Genomic DNA, 25,804 nt, shown 5'->3' with positions numbered 1-25,804 from the left:
CTCCTGCTCTCTATAGCCACCTCTCCTGTCTCATATCCCCTTCTGCTCTCTCTAAGCATCCTCTCCTGCTCTCTACAGCCACACCCTCTCCTGCCTCTCTATAGCCACCCTCTCCTGCTCTCTATAGCACCCTCTCCTGCTCTCTATAGCCCACTCCTCTCCTGCTCTCTATAGCCACCCTCTCCTGCTCTCTATAGTCACCCTCTCCTGCTCTCTAACCCTCCATCCTCTCTATAGCTCTCTATACCATCCCACTCTCTACTGCTCTCTATAGCCACTCTCTCATGCTCTCTATAGCCACCTCTCTCTGCTCTCTATAGCCACCCTCTTGCTCTCTATAGCCACACTCTACTGCTCTCTATAGCCACCTCTCTACTGCTCTCTATAGCACCCTCTACTGCTCTCTATAGCCACACTCTACTGCTCTCTATAGCCACACCTCTCTCCTGCTCTCTATAGCCACCCTCTACTGCTCTCTATAGCCACCCTCTACCTGCTCTCTATAGCCACCTCTCTGACTCTCTATAGCCACCCTCTACTGCCTCTCTATAGCCACCCTCTCCTGCATCCTATACTCCACACCCTCTCATGCTCTCTATAGCCACCCTCTCTGCTCTCTATAGCCACCTCTCCTGCTCTCTATAGCCTCTGCCTCTCTATAGCCACCCTCTCCTGCTCTCTATATCCACCCTCTCCTGCTCTCTATAGCCACCCTCTCCTGCTCTCTATAGCCACTTCCTGCTCTCTAAGCCACCCTCTCCTGCTCTCTATAGCCCAATCTCTACTCCTGCTCTCTATAGCACCCTCCTGCTCTCTATAGACACCCTCTCTGCTCTCTATAGCCACCTCTCCTGCTCTCTATAGCCACCCTCTACTGCTCTCTATAGCCACCCCTCTTCCTGCTTCTTATAGCCACTCTCTCCTGCTCTCTATTCCAACCTCTCCTGCTCTCATAGACACCTCCTGCTCTCTATAGCCACCACTTCCTGCTTCTTATACCACCCTCTCATGCTCTCTCTATAGCCACCCATCCTGCTCTCTATAGCCACCCTCATGCTCTCTATAGACACCCTCTCCTGCTCTCCTATAGCCACCCTCTCCTGCTCTCTATAGTCACCCTCCAACGCCTCTCATATTCACCCTCTCCCTGCTCTCTATAGCCACCCTCTCCTGCTCTCTATAGCCCACCCTCTCATGCTCTCTATAGCCACCCTCTCTGCTCTCTATAGCCACACTCTCCTGCTCTCTATATCCACCTTCCTGCTTTCTCTATGCACCGCTCTCCTCCTTCTATAGCCACCCTCTCCTGCTCTCTATAGCCACCTTCCTGCTCTCTATAGCTCCCCTCTCTGCTCTCATAGCCACCCTCTCCTGCTCTCTATAGTCACCCTCTCCTGCTCTCTATAGTCACCCTCTCCTGCTCTCTATAGTCCACCTTCCTGCTCTCTATAGCACCCTCATGCTCTCTATAGCACCCTCTCCTGCTCTCTATAGCCACCCTCTCCTGCTCTCTATAGCCACCCTCTCCTGCTCTCTATAGCCACCTCTCCTGCTCTCTATGCCACCTCCCTGCCTCTATAGCCACCCTCTCCTGCTCTCTATACCACTCTCTACTGCTCTCTATATCCACTCTCTCTGCTCTCTATAGCCACCTCTCCTGCTCTCTATAACCACCCTCTCCTGCTCTCTATAGCCACCCCTCCTGCTCTCTAAGCCACCCTCCTCTCTCTATAGCCACCCTTCTCCTGCTCTCTATAGCCACCCTCTCCTGCTCTCTATAGCCACCTCTCCTGCTCTCTATAGCCCACCCTCTCCTGCTCTCTATAGCACCCTCTCCTGCTCTCTATAGCCACCCTCTCTGCTCTCTATAGCCACCCTCCTCCTGCTCTCTATAGCCACCTCTCCAACCTGCTCTCTATAGCCACCCTCTCCTGCTCTCTATAGCCACCCTCTCCTGCCTCTATAGCCCTCTCTCTGTCTCTATAGCCACCCTCTCCTGATCTCTTTGCACTCCTGCTCTCTATAGCCACCCTCTTGCTCTCTATAGCCACCTCTCCCTCTGTACAGCCCCTCTACTGCTCTTATAGCCACCCTCTCCTGCTCTCTATAGCCACTCTCTCTGCTCTCTCGATAAGCCACTCTCTCCTGCTCTCTATAGCCACCTCCCTGCTCTCTAAGCCACCCTCTCCTGCTCTCTATAGCCACCCTTCCTGCTCTCTATAGCACCCTCTCTGCTCTCTATAGCCACCCTCTCTGCTCTCTATAGCCACACTCTCTCTGCTCTCTATAGCCACCCTCTTGCTCTTATAGCCACCCTCTACCTGCTCTCTATAGCCACTCTCCTGCTCTCTATAGCCACCCTCTCTGCTCTCTATAGCCACCCTCTCCTGCTCTCTATATCCAACCTCTCCTGCTCTCTATAGCCACCCTCTTCTGCTCTATAGCCACCCTCTCCTGCTCTCTATAGCCACCCTCTCCTGCTCTCTATAGCCACCCTCTCCTGCTCTCTATATCCACTCTCTCCTCCTCTCTATTGCCACCCTCTCCTGCTCTCTATATCCACTCTCTCCTGCTCTCTATATCCACCCTCTCCTGCTCTCTATAGCCACTCTCTACTGCTCTCATTAGCCACCCTCTCTGCTCTCTATAGCCACCCTCTACTGCTCTCTATAGCCACTCTCTCTGCTCTCTATAGCCACCCTCTACTGCTCTCTATAGCCACTCTCCTGTCTCTATAGCCACCTTCTCCTCTTAAGCCAACCTCTCCTGCTCTCTATAGCCACCTTCCTGCTCTCTATAGCCACATGTCTGCTCTTTATATCCACCCCTCTGCTCTTATAGCCCACTGTCCTGCTCTCTATAGCCACCCTCTCATGCTCTCTATAGCCACCCTCTCATGCTCTCTTAGCACACCCTATCCTGCTCTCTATAGCCTCCCCTCTCCTGCTCTCTATATCCACCCTCCCTGCTCTTATATTAACCCTCTCCTGCGCCTCTATAGCACCCTCTCCTGCTCTCTATAGCCACCCTCTCCTGCTCTCTTAGCCACCCTCTCACTGCTCTCTATAGCCACCTCTCATGCTCTCTATATCCAATCCTATCCTGCTCTCTATATGCACCCTCTCCTGCCTCTCTATAGCCACCCCTCTCCTGCTCTCTATAGCCACCCTCTCTGCTCTCTATAGCCACCTCTCCTGCTCTCTATAGCCACCCTCTCATGCTCTCTATCACCCTATACTGCTCTCTATACACCCTCTCTGCTATCTATATCCACTATCCTGCTCTCTATAGCCACCCCCCTGCCTCTCTATGCCACCTCTCCGCTCTCTATAGCCACCCTCTCCGCTCTCTATAGCCACCCTCTCCTGCTCTCTATAGCCACTCTCTCCTGCTCTCTATAGCCATCCTCTCATGCCTCTCTATAGCACCCTTCCGCTCCTATCCACTCTCTACTGCTCTCTATAATCCACTCTCTACTGCTCTCTATATCAGAACTCTCTCTCTGCTCTTCTACTAACCACCTCTCCTGCTCTCTATAGCGAACCCTTCTTCCTGCTCTCTATAGCCACCCTCTCCTGCTCTCTATAGCCACTCTCTCCTGCTCTCTATAGCCACCCTCTCCTGCTCTCTATAGCCACCTTCTCCTGCTCTCTATAGCCACCCTCTACTGCTCTCTATAGCCACCCTCTCCTGCTCTCTATAGCCACCCTCTCCTGCTCTCTATAGCCACCCTCTCCTGCTCTCTATAGCCACCCTCTACTGCTCTCTATAGCCACCCTCTCCTGCTCTCTATAGCCACCCTCTCCTGCTCTCTATAGCCACTCTCTACTGCTCTCTATAGCCACTCTCTCCTGCTCTCTATAGCCACTCTCTACTGCTCTCTATAGCCACTCTCTACTGCTCTCTATAGCCACCCTCTACTGCTCTCTATAGCCACACTCTCCTGCTCTCTATAGCCACCCTCTCCTGCTCTCTATAGCCACCCTCTACTGCTCTCTATAGCCACCCTCTACTGCTCTCTATAGCCACACTCTCCTGCTCTCTATAGCCACCCTCTACTGCTCTCTATAGCCACCCTCTACTGCTCTCTATAGCCACTCTCTCCTGCTCTCTATAGCCACCCTGTACTGCTCTCTATAGCCACCCTCTCCTGCTCTCTATATCCAACCTCTCCTGCTCTCTATAGCCACCCTCTACTGCTCTCTATAGCCACTCTCTCCTGCTCTCTATAGCCACCCTCTACTGCTCTCTATAGCCACCCTCTCCTGCTCTCTATATCCAACCTCTCCTGCTCTCTATAGCCACCCTCTACTGCTCTCTATAGCCACCCTCTCCTGCTCTCTATAGCCACCCTCTACTGCTCCCTATAGCCACCCTCTACTGCTCTCTATAGCCACACTCTCCTGCTCTCTATAGCCACCCTCTACTGCTCTCTATAGCCACCCTCTCCTGCTCTCTATATCCAACCTCTCCTGCTCTCTATAGCCACCCTCTACTGCTCTCTATAGCCACCCTCTCCTGCTCTCTATAGCCACCCTCTACTGCTCCCTATAGCCACCCTCTACTGCTCTCTATAGCCACCCCCTCCTGCTCTCTATAGCCACCCTCTCCTGCTCTCTATAGCCACCCTCTCCTGCTCTCTATAGCCACCCTCTCCTGCTCTCTATAGCCACTCTCTCCTGCTCTCTATAGCCACCCTCTCCTGCTCTCTATAGCCACCCTCTCCTGCTCTCTATATCCACTCTCTACTGCTCTCTATATCCACTCTCTACTGCTCTCTATAGCCACTCTCTACTGCTCTCTATAGCCACTCTCTCCTGCTCTCTATAGCCACCCTCTACTGCTCTCTATAGCCACCCTCTCCTGCTCTCTATATCCAACCTCTCCTGCTCTCTATAGCCACCCTCTACTGCTCTCTATAGCCACCCTCTCCTGCTCTCTATAGCCACCCTCTACTGCTCTCTATAGCCACCCTCTCCTGCTCTCTTTATCCAACCTCTCCTGCTCTCTATAGCCACCCTCTACTGCTCTCTATAGCCACTCTCTCCTGCTCTCTATAGCCACTCTCTACTGCTCTCTATAGCCACCCTCTCATGCTCTCTATAGCCACCCTCTACTGCTCTCTATAGCCACTCTCTCCTGCTCTCTATAGCCACCCTCTCCTGCTCTCTATAGCCACTCTCTACTGCTCTCTATAGCCACCCTCTCATGCTCTCTATAGCCACCCTCTACTGCTCTCTATAGCCACTCTCTCCTGCTCTCTATAGCCACCCTCTACTGCTCTCTATAGCCACCATGTCCTGCTCTCTATATCCAACCTCTCCTGCTCTCTATAGCCACCATGTCCTGCTCTCTATAGCCACCATGTCCTGCTCTTTATATCCACCCTCTCATGCTCTTTATAGCCACCATGTCCTGCTCTCTATAGCCACCATGTCCTGCTCTTTATAGCCACCCTCTCCTGCTCTCTATAGCCACCCTCTCCTGCTCTCTATAGCCACCCTCTCCTGCTCTCTATATCCACTCTCTACTGCTCTCTATATCCACTCTCTACTGCTCTCTATAGCCACTCTCTACTGCTCTCTATAGCCACTCTCTCCTGCTCTCTATAGCCACCCTCTACTGCTCTCTATAGCCACCCTCTCCTGCTCTCTATATCCAACCTCTCCTGCTCTCTATAGCCACCCTCTACTGCTCTCTATAGCCACCCTCTCCTGCTCTCTATAGCCACCCTCTACTGCTCTCTATAGCCACCCTCTCCTGCTCTCTATATCCAACCTCTCCTGCTCTCTATAGCCACCCTCTACTGCTCTCTATAGCCACTCTCTCCTGCTCTCTATAGCCACCCTCTACTGCTCTCTATAGCCACCCTCTCCTGCTCTCTATAGCCACCCTCTCCTGCTCTCTATAGCCACTCTCTACTGCTCTCTATAGCCACTCTCTCCTGCTCTCTATAGCCACTCTCTACTGCTCTCTATAGCCACCCTCTACTGCTATCTATAGCCACACTCTCCTGCTCTCTATAGCCACCCTCTCCTGCTCTCTATAGCCACCCTCTACTGCTCTCTATAGCCACCCTCTACTGCTCTCTATAGCCACACTCTCCTGCTCTCTATAGCCACCCTCTACTGCTCTCTATAGCCACCCTCTACTGCTCTCTATAGCCACTCTCTCCTGCTCTCTATAGCCACCCTGTACTGCTCTCTATAGCCACCCTCTCCTGCTCTCTATATCCAACCTCTCCTGCTCTCTATAGCCACCCTCTACTGCTCTCTATAGCCACTCTCTCCTGCTCTCTATAGCCACCCTCTACTGCTCTCTATAGCCACCCTCTCCTGCTCTCTATATCCAACCTCTCCTGCTCTCTATAGCCACCCTCTACTGCTCTCTATAGCCACCCTCTCCTGCTCTCTATAGCCACCCTCTACTGCTCCCTATAGCCACCCTCTACTGCTCTCTATAGCCACACTCTCCTGCTCTCTATAGCCACCCTCTACTGCTCTCTATAGCCACCCTCTCCTGCTCTCTATATCCAACCTCTCCTGCTCTCTATAGCCACCCTCTACTGCTCTCTATAGCCACCCTCTCCTGCTCTCTATAGCCACCCTCTCCTGCTCTCTATAGCCACCCTCTACTGCTCTCTATAGCCACTCTCTACTGCTCTCTATAGCCACCCTCTCATGCTCTCTATAGCCACCCTCTACTGCTCTCTATAGCCACTCTCTCCTGCTCTCTATAGCCACCCTCTCCTGCTCTCTATAGCCACTCTCTACTGCTCTCTATAGCCACCCTCTCATGCTCTCTATAGCCACCCTCTACTGCTCTCTATAGCCACTCTCTCCTGCTCTCTATAGCCACCCTCTCCTGCTCTCTATAGCCACTCTCTCCTGCTCTCTATATCCAACCTCTCCTGCTCTCTATAGCCACCATGTCCTGCTCTCTATAGCCACCATGTCCTGCTCTTTATATCCACCCTCTCATGCTCTTTATAGCCACCATGTCCTGCTCTCTATAGCCACCATGTCCTGCTCTTTATAGCCACCCTCTCCTGCTCTCTATAGCCACCCTCTCCTGCTCTCTATAGCCACCCTCTCCTGCTCTCTATATCCACTCTCTACTGCTCTCTATATCCACTCTCTACTGCTCTCTATAGCCACTCTCTACTGCTCTCTATAGCCACTCTCTCCTGCTCTCTATAGCCACCCTCTACTGCTCTCTATAGCCACCCTCTCCTGCTCTCTATATCCAACCTCTCCTGCTCTCTATAGCCACCCTCTACTGCTCTCTATAGCCACCCTCTCCTGCTCTCTATAGCCACCCTCTACTGCTCTCTATAGCCACCCTCTCCTGCTCTCTTTATCCAACCTCTCCTGCTCTCTATAGCCACCCTCTACTGCTCTCTATAGCCACTCTCTCCTGCTCTCTATAGCCACCCTCTACTGCTCTCTATAGCCACCCTCTCCTGCTCTCTATAGCCACCCTCTCCTGCTCTCTATAGCCACTCTCTACTGCTCTCTATAGCCACTCTCTCCTGCTCTCTATAGCCACTCTCTACTGCTCTCTATAGCCACCCTCTACTGCTATCTATAGCCACACTCTCCTGCTCTCTATAGCCACCCTCTCCTGCTCTCTATAGCCACCCTCTACTGCTCTCTATAGCCACCCTCTACTGCTCTCTATAGCCACACTCTCCTGCTCTCTATAGCCACCCTCTACTGCTCTCTATAGCCACCCTCTACTGCTCTCTATAGCCACTCTCTCCTGCTCTCTATAGCCACCCTGTACTGCTCTCTATAGCCACCCTCTCCTGCTCTCTATATCCAACCTCTCCTGCTCTCTATAGCCACCCTCTACTGCTCTCTATAGCCACTCTCTCCTGCTCTCTATAGCCACCCTCTACTGCTCTCTATAGCCACCCTCTCCTGCTCTCTATATCCAACCTCTCCTGCTCTCTATAGCCACCCTCTACTGCTCTCTATAGCCACCCTCTCCTGCTCTCTATAGCCACCCTCTACTGCTCCCTATAGCCACCCTCTACTGCTCTCTATAGCCACACTCTCCTGCTCTCTATAGCCACCCTCTACTGCTCTCTATAGCCACCCTCTCCTGCTCTCTATATCCAACCTCTCCTGCTCTCTATAGCCACCCTCTACTGCTCTCTATAGCCACCCTCTCCTGCTCTCTATAGCCACCCTCTACTGCTCCCTATAGCCACCCTCTACTGCTCTCTATAGCCACCCCCTCCTGCTCTCTATAGCCACCCTCTCCTGCTCTCTATAGCCACCCTCTCCTGCTCTCTATAGCCACCCTCTCCTGCTCTCTATAGCCACTCTCTCCTGCTCTCTATAGCCACCCTCTCCTGCTCTCTATAGCCACCCTCTCCTGCTCTCTATATCCACTCTCTACTGCTCTCTATATCCACTCTCTACTGCTCTCTATAGCCACTCTCTACTGCTCTCTATAGCCACTCTCTCCTGCTCTCTATAGCCACCCTCTACTGCTCTCTATAGCCACCCTCTCCTGCTCTCTATATCCAACCTCTCCTGCTCTCTATAGCCACCCTCTACTGCTCTCTATAGCCACCCTCTCCTGCTCTCTATAGCCACCCTCTACTGCTCTCTATAGCCACCCTCTCCTGCTCTCTTTATCCAACCTCTCCTGCTCTCTATAGCCACCCTCTACTGCTCTCTATAGCCACTCTCTCCTGCTCTCTATAGCCACTCTCTACTGCTCTCTATAGCCACCCTCTCATGCTCTCTATAGCCACCCTCTACTGCTCTCTATAGCCACTCTCTCCTGCTCTCTATAGCCACCCTCTACTGCTCTCTATAGCCACCATGTCCTGCTCTCTATATCCACCCTCTCCTGCTCTCTATAGCCAACATGTCCTGCTCTCTATAGCCACCATGTCCTGCTCTTTATATCCACCCTCTCATGCTCTTTATAGCCACCATGTCCTGCTCTCTATAGCCACCATGTCCTGCTCTTTATAGCCACCCTCTCATGCTCTCTATAGCCACCCTCTCCTGCTCTCTATAGACACCCTCTCCTGCTCTCTATAGCCACCCTCTCCTGCTCTCTATATCCACCCTCCCCTGCTCTCTATATTCACCCTCTCCTGCTCTCTATAGCCACCCTCTCCTGCTCTCTATAGCCACCCTCTCCTGCTCTCTATAGCCACCCTCTCCTGCTCTCTATAGCCACCCTCTCCTGCTCTCTATAGCCACCCTCTCCTGCTCTCTATAGCCACCCTCTCCTGCTCTCTATAGCCACCCTCTCCTGCTCTCTATAGCCACCCTCTCCTGCTCTCTATATTCACCCTCTCCTGCTCTCTATAGCCACCCTCTCCTGCTCTCTATAGCCACCCTCTCCTGCTCTCTATATCCAACCTATCCTGCTCTCTATGGCCACCCTCTCCTGCTCTCTATAGCCACCCTCTCCTGCTCTCTATAGCCACCCTCTCCTGCTCTCTATAGCCACCCTCTCATGCTCTCTATAGCCACCCTCTCCTGCTCTCTATATCAACCCTCTCCTGCTCTCTATAGCCACCCTCTCCTGCTCTCTATATCCAACCTATCCTGCTCTCTATAGCCACCCCCTCCTGCTCTCTATAGCCACCCTCTCCTGCTCTCTATAGCCACCCTCTCCTGCTCTCTATAGCCACCCTCTCCTGCTCTCTATAGCCACTCTCTCCTGCTCTCTATAGCCACCCTCTCCTGCTCTCTATAGCCACCCTCTCCTGCTCTCTATATCCACTCTCTACTGCTCTCTATATCCACTCTCTACTGCTCTCTATAGCCACTCTCTCCTGCTCTCTATAACCACCCTCTCCTGCTCTCTATAGCCACCCTCTCCTGCTCTCTATAGCCACCCTCTCCTGCTCTCTATAGCCACCCTCTCCTGCTCTCTATAGCCACCCTCTCCTGCTCTCTATAGCCACTCTCTCCTGCTCTCTATAGCCACCCTCTCCTGCTCTCTATAGCCACCCTCTCCTGCTCTCTATAGCCACCCTCTACTGCTCTCTATAGCCACCCTCTCCTGCTCTCTATAGCCACTCTCTACTGCTCTCTATAGCCACCCTCTCCTGCTCTCTATAGCCACCCTCTACTGCTCTCTATAGCCACCCTCTACTGCTCTCTATAGCCACCCTCTACTGCTCTCTATAGCCACCCTCTCCTGCTCTCTATAGCCACTCTCTACTGCTCTCTATAGCCACTCTCTACTGCTCTCTATAGCCACTCTCTACTGCTCTCTATAGCCACCCTCTACTGCTCTCTATAGCCACACTCTCCTGCTCTCTATAGCCACCCTCTACTGCTCTCTATAGCCACCCTCTACTGCTCTCTATAGCCACACTCTCCTGCTCTCTATAGCCACCCTCTACTGCTCTCTATAGCCACCCTCTACTGCTCTCTATAGCCACTCTCTCCTGCTCTCTATAGCCACCCTCTACTGCTCTCTATAGCCACCCTCTCCTGCTCTCTATATCCAACCTCTCCTGCTCTCTATAGCCACCCTCTACTGCTCTCTATAGCCACCCTCTCCTGCTCTCTATAGCCACCCTCTACTGCTCTCTATAGCCACCCTCTCCTGCTCTCTATAGCCACCCTCTACTGCTCTCTATAGCCACCCTCTCCTGCTCTCTATAGCCACCCTCTACTGCTCTCTATAGCCACCCTCTCCTGCTCTCTATAGCCACCCTCTACTGCTCCCTATAGCCACCCTCTACTGCTCTCTATAGCCACCCTCTCCTGCTCTCTATAGCCACCCTCTACTGCTCTCTATAGCCACTCTCTCCTGCTCTCTATAGCCACCCTCCCCTGCTCTCTATAGCCACCGTCTCCTGCTCTCTATAAACATCCTCTCCTGCTCTCTACATCCTCTCTCCTCATTGACACAGAGATTGCAGGCGGGCAGCAGCACTGGATACATGCAGCCCCAGCTCAAAACCAGGGCCCACGGGCCTTGGTGTGGGACTACAACTAAAGGATCCTAAACACTCCCACTGGAACTAATGGTCTGGACAGACGCCTGGCCCAAACCATAGGAGTGAAGAACATAACCATGGAGAGAGCTATGGAAGTCATGGGTTAGTCAGGGATATATTACCCAACTGCGACTGGATCCCATTGCTGAAACCAAATGTTAAGATATTGACATTGGGTTAAACTGATCTTTTTACAGAATTTGTCCTCATCTGAACCTTGATAACTTGATGTGTCTAATATTAATCAATGACTGTATCATATTTTAAAGTGAAATGGTAAATGAAATGTATTATCAAGTTGAGCTCCCTACAATGTAACTGTATGGCTGAGGATACATCCACAGCTTCAGTTGTGATGCCATCTACTGTGGAAAACAGTTTGGGCTGGAGCTGGTCTGTTTGGCTCCCGGCCACTTAGATCCTGCTGTTTGATGAGTCCAGCACCATTTGATATTTTATCTTCAACCCCCAGATACGTTGCCAATGTTCTTCCCTGGGAGATGAGCTTTAGAGAGTGTGAGAGAGTGCAGTCATAATGGTCACAGTGATGATGGGCTATCCTGTGGATCAGTCTCAGTCTGGACTCCTGGCTCTCTGTACGTTGGTTTTCTGCAGAGGTTGATGGGGAGCAGGTCTGGCGGTGCTCTCTGACAGGGGGGTTTTACCACCTCTCCTCAGAGGAGACAGACACTCCTCACGCACTACAAGAGAGAAAGAGAGGAGCATTCTAATGGCCGGGCGTTGCTATTGGCACACAGTTTCTGTTGCGTGTACAAGTTTATGGCTCTCAGCAGTGTGTGTGTGTGTGTGTGTGTGTGTGTGTGTGTGTGTGTGTGTGTGTGTGTGTGTGTGTGTGTGTGCCCCTAGAAGTTGTGTGCTAACACGAGTGCTGTATTTTTTTGTGCTGTCAGTGAATAAAAGGAATGCTGTTCCTCCTCCTCTGCAGGGCCAGCATTGTGCAGAAGAGGATCATATACTTCCAGGATGAAGGCTCCCTCACCGTCAGATTGTGTGAGAAAGGTGCAGCATATCTGTCCTACACCAATGTTACTTCTCACAGAACGTCATCTGTTACCCTCGATTATAATGGAGATTCTGGATGTAGTCATATTCTTCAACTATTCTATGAGACCAAGCAACACCACCATTCTTTGTGCGTGTGTGTGTGCATGTGTATGTGTGTGTGTGCATGTGTATGTGTGTGCCTTTCAGAGGCTGTGTTTGGGCAGAGCACAGAAAAGTCCCCTCTGGAATGCTGTGCCTGTGGGACGGCCAAGTACAGAGTCACCTTCTTTGGGAACTGGTCGGAGAAGATTCACCCTAAAGACTACCCCAGTAAGTCCCTCACTGGGGTCATACAGTATATCTACACCCCCACATGACTGTACAACTTCCCACCTGTTGCTCCTCTGTCTGTTTTCTATGGAGTGTGAAAGGATCTGCATTACAGTAATGAAGCAAGACATTGTGGTTGGGGAAGAAACACAAGAAGGTGACATTTTACCCTGGACATATTTAGACTGTCTGTTGACTAGAGTAACATGCTTATATTTTAGCAGATGCTCTTATCCAGAGCGACTCACAGTAGTGAGTATACTGGTCCCCCATGGTAAATGACACCCACAACCCTGGCGTTGCAAGCGCCACACTCTACCGACTGAGCCACACGGGACATACTGCATGTAAAAAGCAGCACTGTGGTTTAGAGGATTCCTCTCAAATTCTTAGTGTGTTGTTGGGATTTAAATGAAGAATGTTCAGTCAACGTAGGTCAGTAAAAGAGTATCATAGCTGTTATGACACGGTGACTTCTTTGGAGCTGATGATCTGAACCACAGACCCTACGTATTCCTTGCTGTCAGCGTTATGTAGTCACAGCTTACAAAAGGAATCTCCATAAATAATTTGAGACAGGAAGAGGCTGTTTTGGCAGGAAATAAGAAAACAAGTTTTGGTACATTATAGCACATCACAGGGGTTTGCTATGGGCCTGATGGGTTTAAACAGATTAACTGTATAGTTCGCCTTTCCCTCCAGCTGTTTATAGAATCTTTCACAAATAGTAACGTATCATGGAAAAACATAATTACATTCAAGGGTTTCTGAGGAGAGCGCTGAGGGACCATAGTTCCAAGCATCAATTGTTTTTTGATAGAGTTATATATACAGTACCGTACACTCACGTCCAAAATTATTGGCACCCTTTGTCAAGAGTGTGCGCAACTGGTTAACTGAAGTCAGGTGCAGGAGAGCAGAGATGAGTGAACAGGCACACTTTATTTGGCAGAAGGAAAACAGTCGGACACAACTGCGTAACGACACTCCCACCAAAGGCAAAAGCGAATAGCACACTCGTCACACAAATAATGTACAGCATACAATACCACGGGTTCCAAACAAGACCCGGCAAAAAACCAGCATGAAGCATCACACATGACACGTAGCGAACAATTACACACACAGACATGGGGGGAACAGAGGATAATATACACGTAGAGGGATGAGGGGATGTACAACAGGTGTGCGGAAAAACAAGACAAAACAAATGGAAAATGAAAGGTGGAGCGGCGATGGCTAGAAGACCGGTGACGTCGACCGCCGAGTGCCGTCTAAACAAGGAGAGGAGGCGACTTCGGCGGGAGTCGTGACACCCTTGATAAAGATGAGCAAAAAAGACTGTATAAAATAATACAAATACTGAGCTATGCAAAACAAATGTAATACTTATACAATTGCTCCAAAAATTGTTTTTGTTTAACCACTATTTTTTTTTATTCTAAAAGATTGGGTCAAAATTATTGCCACCCCTGTTTTCTATACCTTTCAATAGCTCACCTTGCGACGAGAAGGGCACTGAGCCTTTTTATTAAATGTTTTATGAGATTGAAGAACACATTGGGAGGGAGGGATCTTAGTCTTATGGATCTTAATTATTTGTTTTTACTTGTTTTTACAAAATGTCTTTCTCTGAGCAATTGTATTAGTATAAAATAATACAATCATGTTTTTAAATGTTGAGCATACAATATAGCTCAGTATTGTAATATTTATTTTATATAGTCTTTTTTGCTGATCTTTATCAAGGGTGCCAATAATTTTGGACCTGACTGTACACATATATATGTGGTGTGACAGGGTCTATTCCAGCCTCAACTCTCTCAGTAATGATGAGGGCTCCAGCAATGGTAGTGCAGGCCTCACATTGTAACTAACAATGACCTTCCAGCCACATGCACAGTCAAAGGCAGGAGCGATCTGTCAGCCTCTACACACGCACACGCACGCACACACACACACACACACACACACACACACACACACACACACACACACACACACACACACACACACACACACACACTTACTTTATTTCTTTGTCAAATTGTCTCTTTGTTTCCACCCTATACAGGACGTGCCAATCATTGGTCAGCCCTCATCGGGGCATCCCACTCCAGGAGCTATGTCCTGTGGGAGTACAGGGGCTTCGCCAGTGAAGGGGTGAAACAGGTGGCAGAGCTGGGCTCTCCAGTTAAGATGGAGGAAGAGATTAGACAGAAGGTGAGCTTGGTTAGACTCCTCTTAGTGAGACTATGATAGAAGAGAGATGCAGACAGTACAGTCAGGAGGTAAAAGCAAACATCATGGATTCAGGCTAGAGGAGGCCAGAGGGAGGAGCTATTGGAGAACGGTGTCATTATAATGGCTGGAATGGAATAGATGGAACAGAGTCAAACCTGTGGTTTCCACATCTCTGATGATGTTGATACCATTCTATTTATTCCATTACAATGAGCCCATCCTTTAATAGCTCCTCCCACCAGCCTCCTCTGGTTCAGACCTGTTCATGTACGCTGATCAGCTATATCTCCAATCTCTGATGTCTTGATATTTCTATTCTTTCGGCTCTGTCTTTTCTGTGCAGACTTTCGTAGTCATATCTCCTACCTGTTTCCGCCTCTGAAACAGCATGTCAAAGGTTGATCAGTTAATGGAAGGCCCTCCTGACATCTTAATGAAACACATTAGTCCGTATATTGGCTGATCTGCACCACTCTGCTGTTTAATGTTACTTTCCTGCTATTGGGTGACATGGCAACAATAGAGTGTTGAGCCCAGGGACAGATGAGATGCTGAGGGGCATTATGGGATGGCTGTGGAGGAGAGAGGGCATGGCTAATGGAGGGATAAGTGAGAGAGGACGGCCACATCACAGAGAATCTTAAACAAGAACTGAACTCGAGAACTAACTTCTCTCGTTGAAAACGGCATATGTGACATTGATAGAAGTCCGAAGCATTTATTCCATTGGCAAAATTGACAAAAAAGTGCAAATAGGTTATTTTTGGTCGTAAAGTCAGTATCTTCCAAAACAGAGTTTCTTGAGATTTGAGTAAAAGAGTTCGTCATGACTTATTTGAGGGTTGGGTTTTGAATTGGACAATGCCCACTTGCCCACTAACATGGGATCAACAGCTGAGGTGATTGTGCTCTCCAGTCGTACAGCAGAACACACTGATAGTGAGACAGACCTGCCCAGCAGCACAGCAGATTGGACTTTGTTTACATACTGTCAGACAACATGTGGTGCATTTCTTTACTTGAGAAATACTAAAACCTCCTTGGCAAATACACCAAAATGAACTACAGATTCCTTGAGTCATCTTAGATTCTGAATATTTTGAGGAAGTGATGCTGGCTTTGTTCCTATGGTGTCTCATGGGGGACAAACATCAGTAACTGCTACATCAAACCACACCCCCTGAAACTTGAAACAAATTCTTTCTTATTGAGCAACAGAAAAAAAACTATGCAGAATTGGTGCGTTCAGGAAAAAGCTCACAACCCACGTGGGATCCTTTGTCTTTCCTACAATGCTGTGAGGGCTGACTGATCATAGGGAAAACACGTTTCAGATGGATGACAGAGCGGCATGTTCTGTTCCACCTCTGTCACTTGCAAATATATGATTGGTTGTCACATCTTCTGGATACGGGCCACAATCACCTGTGGCAGTGCTCCCACTTTCAACTTGTCTGTTTTTACTTTTCAAACAGTCCAGAAAGTTGAATGTTTGAATGTTGTTGTTGTAAGACATGGATGTGATATCAACGTATAATTCAAACCATAGGAATGAGCGTAATACTTAGACATCGAAACACTCTTGCAAAAGTTATATTACTGATTGAAATTGCTTATGAAACTAAATAGTGATAGAATTACATTGGACACAGATTAGTAATGGTCCTTACTGTAGGATGCAGATGCTTCCAGAATTCAAAGAGCAGTGTGGTGGTCGTGTTATGACTGTTTGTGGAGGTGACAGTGACCAGTGTTCTCACAGCCCCCTGTCATCCATCCACTGCAGTGCACTGGCCTGTCAACACACAGTCTCCACCATTCATCATACCTGTCATCTATCTGTTTGCTTTGGAATGCCATTTCCTGTATTATAGACGGGTTGGTTGTTTAGCAACACAACCGACTCCTGCGCAACTATTGGGCAAAACGGACGGGGTTGGCTTAGATTGTTGACAACATGTAAACTATATTTAGTCTCCAATGTTTTTAAAAACATCAATACACTTGTTGTCTCTCAAATACGCCGTTACAGTTGTTGGTTAGCTAGCTAGTGAATTTTAGCCATATTAGCATTTACATGAAATCAGTTAATAAAACACCTCAAAACAAGACATGGCATCAAGAACAAGATGAAACTGTCTGAAGCGAGTCATGGAAGTTTATTGTCATTGTTGGTAGCTATCTAGCGATGCAGAATCAACTCTTGCGCATCGTTTTCGTGACGTTGTCAGCTAACCAATTTATATCATACATCAATGTGGCCATCAGAGTTCTTGTTTTTTTTATGTGATCCTACGTAGGCCATTTATATAATGGCTTACATACTGCAAACATCTACCTATACATCCTTATCTATAGCACACCAGGCTTCACCTTGTGTTGAAGTGTCCACTTCTCTCTAAAGATGTGGACATAACAGGGAGATATTTAGAGTGAAATCATAGATATGGCAGCAGTGTTTTGGCATCTGTGAGTGTCTCTCTGACAACATGACTGTTTGTGGGTCACTCCTGCTATCTGGGCTTTGGAGTAGCTTTTTCTTGTCAGAGAGATTATCAGTCTTTTCCATCTGCAGATTTTCAGTATTTTGTATCCTGTGATTTAACAGTCATTGCTAATAGGAAATAGAAAGTAAAGTGGTTGCACACACATGCTTCCTTTGTCAAAGCTCACACAATCAATGATCAACTTCCTGATGTTTGCTCTTAAAGGGGCAATCTACAGTTTTGGTAAACAGCTGAGGGAGGGGCCTGGGGAAATGTAACCACTCTGAAATTGATAGACAGCGCTCTGGATGCAGTGACTGACCATCCATGGGATAACAAATGACACTTTTAACCATGTTTTGAGACTATGAAGTGTTTGACTACAATTACATTGTTTACAAACAATGGAGTACAACATGCTTACAGTTTTTTAAAAAGTATAGTAGCAATAGAGGATTGCCCCTTTAAGAGCCAGGAATGCTTAATGCTGTATAGGGGTACATGCCGCTCTAAGCCACAGCAATTGCTTCTATTCTGTTGAATTGAGAAACTGGATATTGGGCGTTGTATTTTGTGCTTTCATTCTCACACGATACGGGTAGATTATAACATTCAGTGATCATCATTTGACAATGTCGCGGGAAGCAATATTGTCCAGTTTTGGGGTGATTACATTTTCTAATTCTGCTGCTGACCTTGGGAAATGCTACTGAAGGAGCTCAGAATCAATTTCTTGCCAGGGAAGGGAAATAGTTTCTGCTAAACACTGAAACGCTGGTACATAACAGTAGACTCAAGATAAGGCAGGGGGAAACATGGATTCATCTGAATTAAGAGACACCGTAGGAAAAGAGCTCGAGGTGAAACTCAGAATGTTAATCTCCATTCTCTGGTATTTACATTAAGTAAAGACAGAATCAAAATAAATGGTTCTGAACACTTCAATGTTATGCTGTACATGTTTGTGTAAATAATAAATTAAGATTATTTCTCAACATAATATCATTCATTGTTTTTAGTAATGAGCTGTATGAGCAAATTCTGATTTGTATCATTTGTATCGCCTTCTGTACACCTAGAAAAAAGAGTTCCAAAAGAGTTCTTCGGCTGTCCCCATAGGAGAACCCTTTTTGGTTCCTTCTAGGTAGAACCCTTTTTGGTTCCAGGTAGAATTCTCTTTGTAAAGGGTTCTACATGGAACCCTAAAGGGTTCTACCTGGAACCAAAGGGTTCTACCTGGAACAAAAAGGGTTCTTCAACGGGTTCTCCTATGTGGATGGCCGAATAACCCTTTTAGGTTCTAGATAGCACCTTTTCTCTAAGAGTGTACTGTTATTCTGGAAGTTATTTTCAATGTTAATTAATGGTCCCATTCTGGCTCTGGTAGCCATGACAGGCATGTGTTGAAGTGCTGTGGACTGTGGAGATTGTTGACCTTGAACTCAACCAACTGTCATCTTGTATAGAGGGGCTGTGGAACCGATGAGAGGACAATTGAAGAGAGTGAGGGTGTCAAACATGATAATTACATATTGATGAGGTTCAAGTGAGGGGGCCATACTCATAGCATAGGTAGAAAGCAATACACCATTTCAGTGAAGAAGTTATTGAAAAGATTGCCCCTTTAAGTAGTCTGTTCTTTTGAAAATGTACAGTAGGACCTTGGTACAGGTGTATTCTCCTTGCCACAGATTTGTATTCCAGATATCATTATTATCGGGTGTTTTATGATGATGATCCCCATCATGATAAGAGGTGTATTGTGCTAACTATTACCAATTCACAGTATGAAGTTAATGAGAACTCTGATGAAATGGCTTATGCTGTAATGTTGTCCTCTAACCAAGGCGATGTGGTGAGTGCCTTCAGTGTTCTCTGATGTAACAGTGCTGTGAACTTTCCATTTCCTCTAACAGTATGGTGCATTCCATTTGCATACAATTGACATCCTTGGAATGCTTAACACCACAATCTGTGTGTGTGTGTGTGTGTGTGTGTGTGTGTGTGTGTGTGTGTGTGTGTGTGTGTGTGTGTGTGTGTGTGTGTGTGTGTGTGTGTGTGTGTGTGTGTGTGTGTGTGCGTGCGTTGAATCACAAAGCAGCTAACACATTGAGATTAGACATGGGCAACACGCACTGAGTAATTCAACATTTACATACATTATCAATGGCTCACATGATACACATTTAATGTAATGTCCGTATTGTAAGGACCCCCACAAACGCAGCAAATTGAAAACATGCAAATTTACATGTCACATTTCCAGGCTATAAGTTGTGAGAAAATGCTTGCAAGGTCGGAATCAGACTCTAATTAACATTTGGCAGGACATCACTGTCATACACTGTAACCCCCTCCATATCCCCATCTATATCCCTCTCTATATCCCCTCTATATCCCCCTCTGTATCCCCCTCTATATCTTCCTCTATATCCCTCTCTATATCTTCCTCTATATCCCCCTCTATATCTTCCTCTATATCCCTCTCTATATCTTCCTCTATATCCCCCTCTATATCTTCCTCTATATCCCTCTCTATATCTTCCTCTATATCCCCCTCTATATCTTCCTCTGTATCCCCCTGCATATCTTCCTCTATATCCCCCTCTATATCCTCCTCTATATCCCCCTCTATATCCCCCTCTATATCTTCCTCTATATCCCTCTCTATATCCCCCTCTATATCCCCCCTATATCTTCCTCTGTATCCCCCTGCATATCTTCTTCTATATCCCCCTCTATATCCTCCTCTATATCCCCCTCTATACCCCCCCCCCTATATCTTCCTCTATATCCCCCTCTATATCCTCATCTATATCCCCCCTATATCTTCCTCTGTATCCCCCTCCATATCTTCCTCTATATCCCCCTCTATATCCTCCTCTATATCCCCCCTATATCCTTTTCTATATCTTCCTCTATATCCCCCTCTATATCCTTCTCTATATCCCCCTCTATATCTCCCCCCTATATCTTCCTCTATATCCCCCTCTATATCCTCATCTATATCCCCCCTATATCTTCCTCTGTATCCCCCTCCATATCTTCCTCTATATCCCCCTCTATATCCTCCTCTATATCCCCCCTATATCCTTTTCTATATCTTCCTCTATATCCCCCTCTATATCCTCATCTATATCCCCCCTATATCTTCCTCTGTATCCCCCTCCATATCTTCCTCTATATCCCCCTCTATATCCTCCTCTATATCTTCCTCTATATCCCCCCTATATCCTTTTCTATATCTTCCTCTATATATCCCTCTCTGTGTCCCCCTCTGTATATTCATATATATCCCGCTCTATATCTCCCTCTATATCCCTCTCTGTATCCCTCTCTATATCTTCCTCTGTATCCCCCTGCATATTTTCCTCTATATCCCTCTCTATATACTCCTCTATATCCCTCTCTATATACTCCTCTATATCCCCCCCTATATCTTCCTCTGTATCCCCCTCCATATCTTCCTCTATATCCCCCTCTATATCCTCCTCTATATCCCCCCTATATCCCTCTCTATATCTTCCTCTATATCCCTCTCTGTGTCCCCCTCTGTATATTCATAAATATCCCCCTCTATATCTCCCTCTATATCCCTCTCTGTATCCCCCTCTGTATCCCCCTCCATATCTTCCTCTATATCCCCTCTATATCCCCCTCTATATCTTCCTCTATATCCCTCTCTATATCCCCTCTATATCTTCCTCTATATCCCCCTCTATATCCTCCTCTATATCCCCCTCTATATCTCCCCCTATATCTTCCTCTATATCCCCCTCTATATCCTCATCTATATCCCCCCTATATCTTCCTCTGTATCCCCCTCCATATCTTCCTCTATATCCCCCTCTATATTCTCCTCTATATCCCCCCTATATCCCTCTCTATATCTTCCTCTATATCCCTCTCTGTGTCCCCCTCTGTATATTCATAAATATCCCCCTCTATATCTCCCTCTATATCCCTCTCTGTATCCCCCTCTGTATCCCCCTCCATATCTTCCTCTATATCCCCTCTATATCCCCCTCTATATCTTCCTCTATATCCCTCTCTATATCCCCTCTATATCTTCCTCTATATCCTTCTCTGTATCCCCCTCCATATTTTCCTCTATATCCCTCTCTGTATTCCCCTCTGTATCCCCCTCTATATCCCTCTCTGTATTCCCTCTATATTCCCCTCTGTATCCCCCTCTGTATCCCCCTGCATATCTTCCTCTATATCCCTCTCTGTGTCCCCCTCTGTATATTCATATATATCCCCCTCTATATCTCCCTCTATATCCCTCTCTGTATCTCCCTCTGTTTCCCCCTCCATATCTTCCTCTATATCTTCCTCTTTATCCCTCTCTGTATCCCTCTCTATATCCTCCTCTATATCCCTCTCTGTATCCCCCTCTATATCTTCCTCTATATCCCTCTCTATATCTTCCTCTATATCCCCCTCTATATCTTCCTCTGTATCCCCCTCCATATCTTCCTATATATCCCCCTCTATATCCTCCTCTATATCCCCCCTATATCACTCTCTATATCTTCCTCTATATCCCTCTCTGTGTCCCCATCTGTATATTCATATATATCCCCCTCTATATCCCTCTCTGTATCCCTCTCTGTATCCCCCTCTGTATCCCCCTCCATATCTTCCTCTATATCCCTCTCTGTATTCCCCTCTTTATGTCCCTCTATATCCCTCTCTGTATTCCCTCTGTATCCCCCTCCATATCTTCCTCTATATCCCCTCTATATCCCCCTCTATATCTTACTCTATATCCCTCTCTATATCTTCCTCTATCTCCCCCTCTATATCTTCCTCTGTATCCCCCTCCATATCTTCCTCTATATCCCCCTCTATATCCTCCTCTATATCCCCCCCCTATATCCCTCTCTATATCTTCCTCTATATCCCTCTCTGTGTCCCCCTCTGTATATTCATATATATCCCCCTCTATATCTCCCTCTATAGCCCTCTCTGTATTCCCCTCTGTATCCCCCTCAATATCTTCCTCTATATCTTCCTCTATATCCCTCTCTGTATCCCCCTCCATATCTTCCTCTATATCTTCCTCTATATCCCTCTCTGTATCCCCCTCTGTATCCCCCTCCATATCTTCCTCTATATCCCCTCTATATCCCCCTCTATATCTTCCTCTATATCCCCCTCTATATCCCCCTCTATATCCCCCTCTGTATCCCTCTCTGTATCTTCCTCTATATCCCTCTCTGTATCCCCCTCTATATCCCTCTATATATCTTCCTCTATATCCCCCTCTATAATCCCCTCTATATACCCCTCTATATTCCCCTCTATATTCCCCTCTATATCCCTCTCTGTATCCCCCTCTATATCTTCCTCTGTATCCCCCTCCATATCTTCCTCTATATCCCGCCCCTGTATCCCCCTCTATATCTTCCTCTATATCCCTCTCTGTATCCCCCTCTATATCTTCCTCTGTATCCCCCTCTATATCTTCCTCTATATCCCTCTCTGTATCCCCTTCTATATCCACCTCTATCTCCCTTTCTGTATCCCCCTCTGTATCCCCCCTCTCTATATCCCCTCTATATCCCCCTCTATATCTTCCTCTATATCCCCCTCTATATCTTCCTCTACATCCCTCTCTATATCCCCCTCCATATCCTCCTCTATATCCTTCTCTGTATTCCCCTCTGTATCCCCTCTATATCCCCCTCTATATCTTCCTCTATATCCCTCTCTGTATCCCCCTCTATATCCCTCTCTGTATCCCCCTCCATATCTTCCTCTATATCCCTCTCTATATCCCCCTCTATATCTTCCTCTATATCCCTATCTATATCCCCCTCTATATCCCTCTCTGTATCCCTCTCTGTATCTCCCTCTATATCCCCCTCTATATCTTCCTCTATATCCCTCTCTATATCCCTCTCTGTATCCCTCTCTGTATCCCTCTCTGTATCCCCTCTGTATCTCCCTCTATATCCCCCTCTATATCCCCCTCTATATCCCCCTCTATATCTTCCTCTGTATCCCTCTCTGTATCCCCCTCTGTATCCCTCTCTGTATCCCTCTCTGTATCTCCCTCTATATCCCTCTCTGCATCCCCCTCTATATCCCTCTCTATATCCCTCTCTGTATCCCCTCTGTATCCCTCTCTGTATCCCCCTCTATATCCCTCTCTGTATCCTCTCTGTATCCCTCTCTATATCCCTCTCTGTATCCCTCTCTGTATCCCCCTCTATATCCCTCTCTGTATCCCTCTCTGTATCCTCTCTATATCCCTCTCTATATCCCCTTCTATATCCCTCTCTGCATCCCCCTCTATATCCCTCTCTATATCCCTCTCTGTATCCCTCTCTATATCCCTCTCTGTATCCCTCTCTGTATCCCTCTCTATATCCCTCTCTGCATCCCCCTCTATATCCCCCTCCATATCTTCCTCTATATCCCCCTCTATATCTTCCTTTATATCCCTCTCTGTATCCCCCTCTATATCCCTCTCTCTATCCCCCTCCAAAACCTTCATCTATATCCCCCTCTATATCCCCCTCTATATCTTCCTCTATATCCCCCTCTATATCCCCCTCTATATCCCCCTCTATATCCCTCTCTGTATCCCTCTCTGTATCTCCCTTTATATCTCCCTCTATATCCCTCTCTATATCCCCCTCTGCATCCCCCTCTATATCCCCCTCTATATCTTCCTCTATATCCCTCTCTGTATCCCTCTCTGTATCCCCTCTGTATCTCCCTCTATATCCCCCTCTATATCCCCCTCTATATCTTCCTCTATATCCCTCTCTATATCCCCCTCTATATCCCCCTCTATATCCCTCTCTGTATCCCTCTCTGTATCCCTCTCCGTATCTCCCTCTATATCCCTCTCTGCATCCCCCTCTATATTCCCCTCTATATCTTCCTCTGTATCCCCCTCTATATCTTCCTCTATATCCCCCTCTATTTCTTCCTCTGTATCCACCTCCATATCTTCCTCTATATCCCCCTCTATATCCCCCTCTATCTTCTTCTATATCCCCCTCTATATCCCCCTCTATCTTCTTCTATATCCCTCTCTGCATCCCCCTCTATATCCCCCTATATATCTTCCTCTGTATCCCCCTCTATATCTTCCTCTATATCCCCCTCCACATCTTCCTCTGTATCCCCCTCCATATCTTCCTCTATATCCCTTCTCTGTATCCCCCTCTATATCCCCCTCTATATCTACCTCTATTCCCTTTCTGTATCCCCCTCTCTATATCCCTCTCTGTATCCCCCTCTATATCTTCCTCTATATCCCTCTCTATATCCCCTCTATATCTTCCTCTATATCCTTCTCTGTATCCCCCTCCATATCTTCCTCTATATCCCTCTCTGTATTCCCCTCTGTATCCACCTCTATATCCCTCTCTGTATCCCCTCTATATCCCCCTCTATATCTTCCTCTATATCCCTCTCTATATCCCCTCTATATCCCTCTCTGTATCCCCCTCTATATCCCTCTCTGTATCCCCCTCCATATCTTCCTCTATATCCCTCTCTGTATCCCCCTCTATATCCCCCTCTATATCCCCCTATATATTTTCCTCTATATCCCTCTCTGTATCCCCCTCCATATCTTCCTCCATATCCCTCTTTGTATTCCCCTCTGTATCCCCCTCTGTATATCCCCCTCTGTATATCCCCCTCTGTATCCCACTCCATATCTTCCTCTATATCCCTCTCTGTATCCCCCTCCATATCTTCCTCCATATCCCTCTTTGTATTCCCCTCTGTATCCCCCTCTGTATATCCCCCTCTGTATATCCCCCTCTGTATCCCCCTCCATATCTTCCTCTATATCCCTCTCTGTATCCCCCTCTATATCCCCCTCTATATCCCCCTCTGTATCCCCCTCTATATCTTCCTCTATATCCCTCTCTGTATCCCCCTCTATATCCCCCTCTATATCCCCCTATATATCTTCCTCTATATCCCTCTCTGTATCCCCCTCCATATCTTCCTCCATATCCCTCTTTGTATTCCCCTCTGTATCCCCCTCTGTATATCCCCCTCTGTATATCCCCCTCTGTATCCCCCTCCATATCTTCCTCTATATCCCTCTCTGTATCCCCCTCCATATCTTCCTCCATATCCCTCTTTGTATTCCCCTCTGTATCCCCCTCTGTATATCCCCCTCTGTATATCCCCCTCTGTATCCCCCTCCATATCTTCCTCTATATCCCTCTCTGTATCCCCCTCTATATCCCCCTCTATATCCCCCTCTGTATCCCCCTCTATATCTTCCTCTATATCCCTCTCCGTATCCCCCTCTGTATCCCCCTCCATATCTTCATCTATATCCCTCTCTGTATTCCCCTCTGTATTCCCCTCTATATCCCCCTCTGTATCGCCCTCCATATCTTCCTCTATATCCCTCTCTATATCCCCCTCTCTGTATCCCCCTCTGTATCCCCCTCCATATGTTCCTCTATATCCCCTCTGTATCCCCCTCTATATCCCCTCTGTATCCCCCTCCATATCTTCCTCTATATCCCCCTCTGTATCCCCCTCCATATCTTCCTCTGTATCCCTCCCTGTATCCCCCTCTATATCCCCCTCTGTATCCTCCTCTATATCCCCCTCTATATCCCCCTCTCTATCTCTCTCTATATCCTCCTCAAGAGGCTTGGGTCAGCTCAATCTAAAGCTGGGGCAATTTAAAGTAAATGCGATCTCTGAAGAGCTCTGTCTGTCGGCCCGTCCTTTCCACCACGCCTGCTAGCCCTAACAG

General features: G+C 47.6%; 1 protein-coding gene across 1 annotated transcript in view; it reads left to right on the top strand.

Moving 5' to 3' along the window:
- The window catches only part of spon1b (spondin 1b), a 127,171-nt gene that overhangs the window by 36,813 nt on the left and 64,554 nt on the right, over window positions 1-25,804 (top strand). The window contains exons 4-6 of the mRNA XM_039017608.1: window positions 11,934-12,007; window positions 12,200-12,322; window positions 14,397-14,545. Of these exons, the coding sequence (XP_038873536.1) occupies window positions 11,934-12,007; window positions 12,200-12,322; window positions 14,397-14,545 (346 nt within the window). The remainder of the gene's footprint in view (window positions 1-11,933; window positions 12,008-12,199; window positions 12,323-14,396; window positions 14,546-25,804) is intronic.

The sequence above is a fragment of the Salvelinus namaycush genome, chromosome 21, assembly GCF_016432855.1.
Source record: "Salvelinus namaycush isolate Seneca chromosome 21, SaNama_1.0, whole genome shotgun sequence".
In the NCBI taxonomy this organism is placed as follows: domain Eukaryota; kingdom Metazoa; phylum Chordata; class Actinopteri; order Salmoniformes; family Salmonidae; genus Salvelinus; species Salvelinus namaycush.
This window is presented reverse-complemented; position numbering and strand designations above follow the sequence as displayed.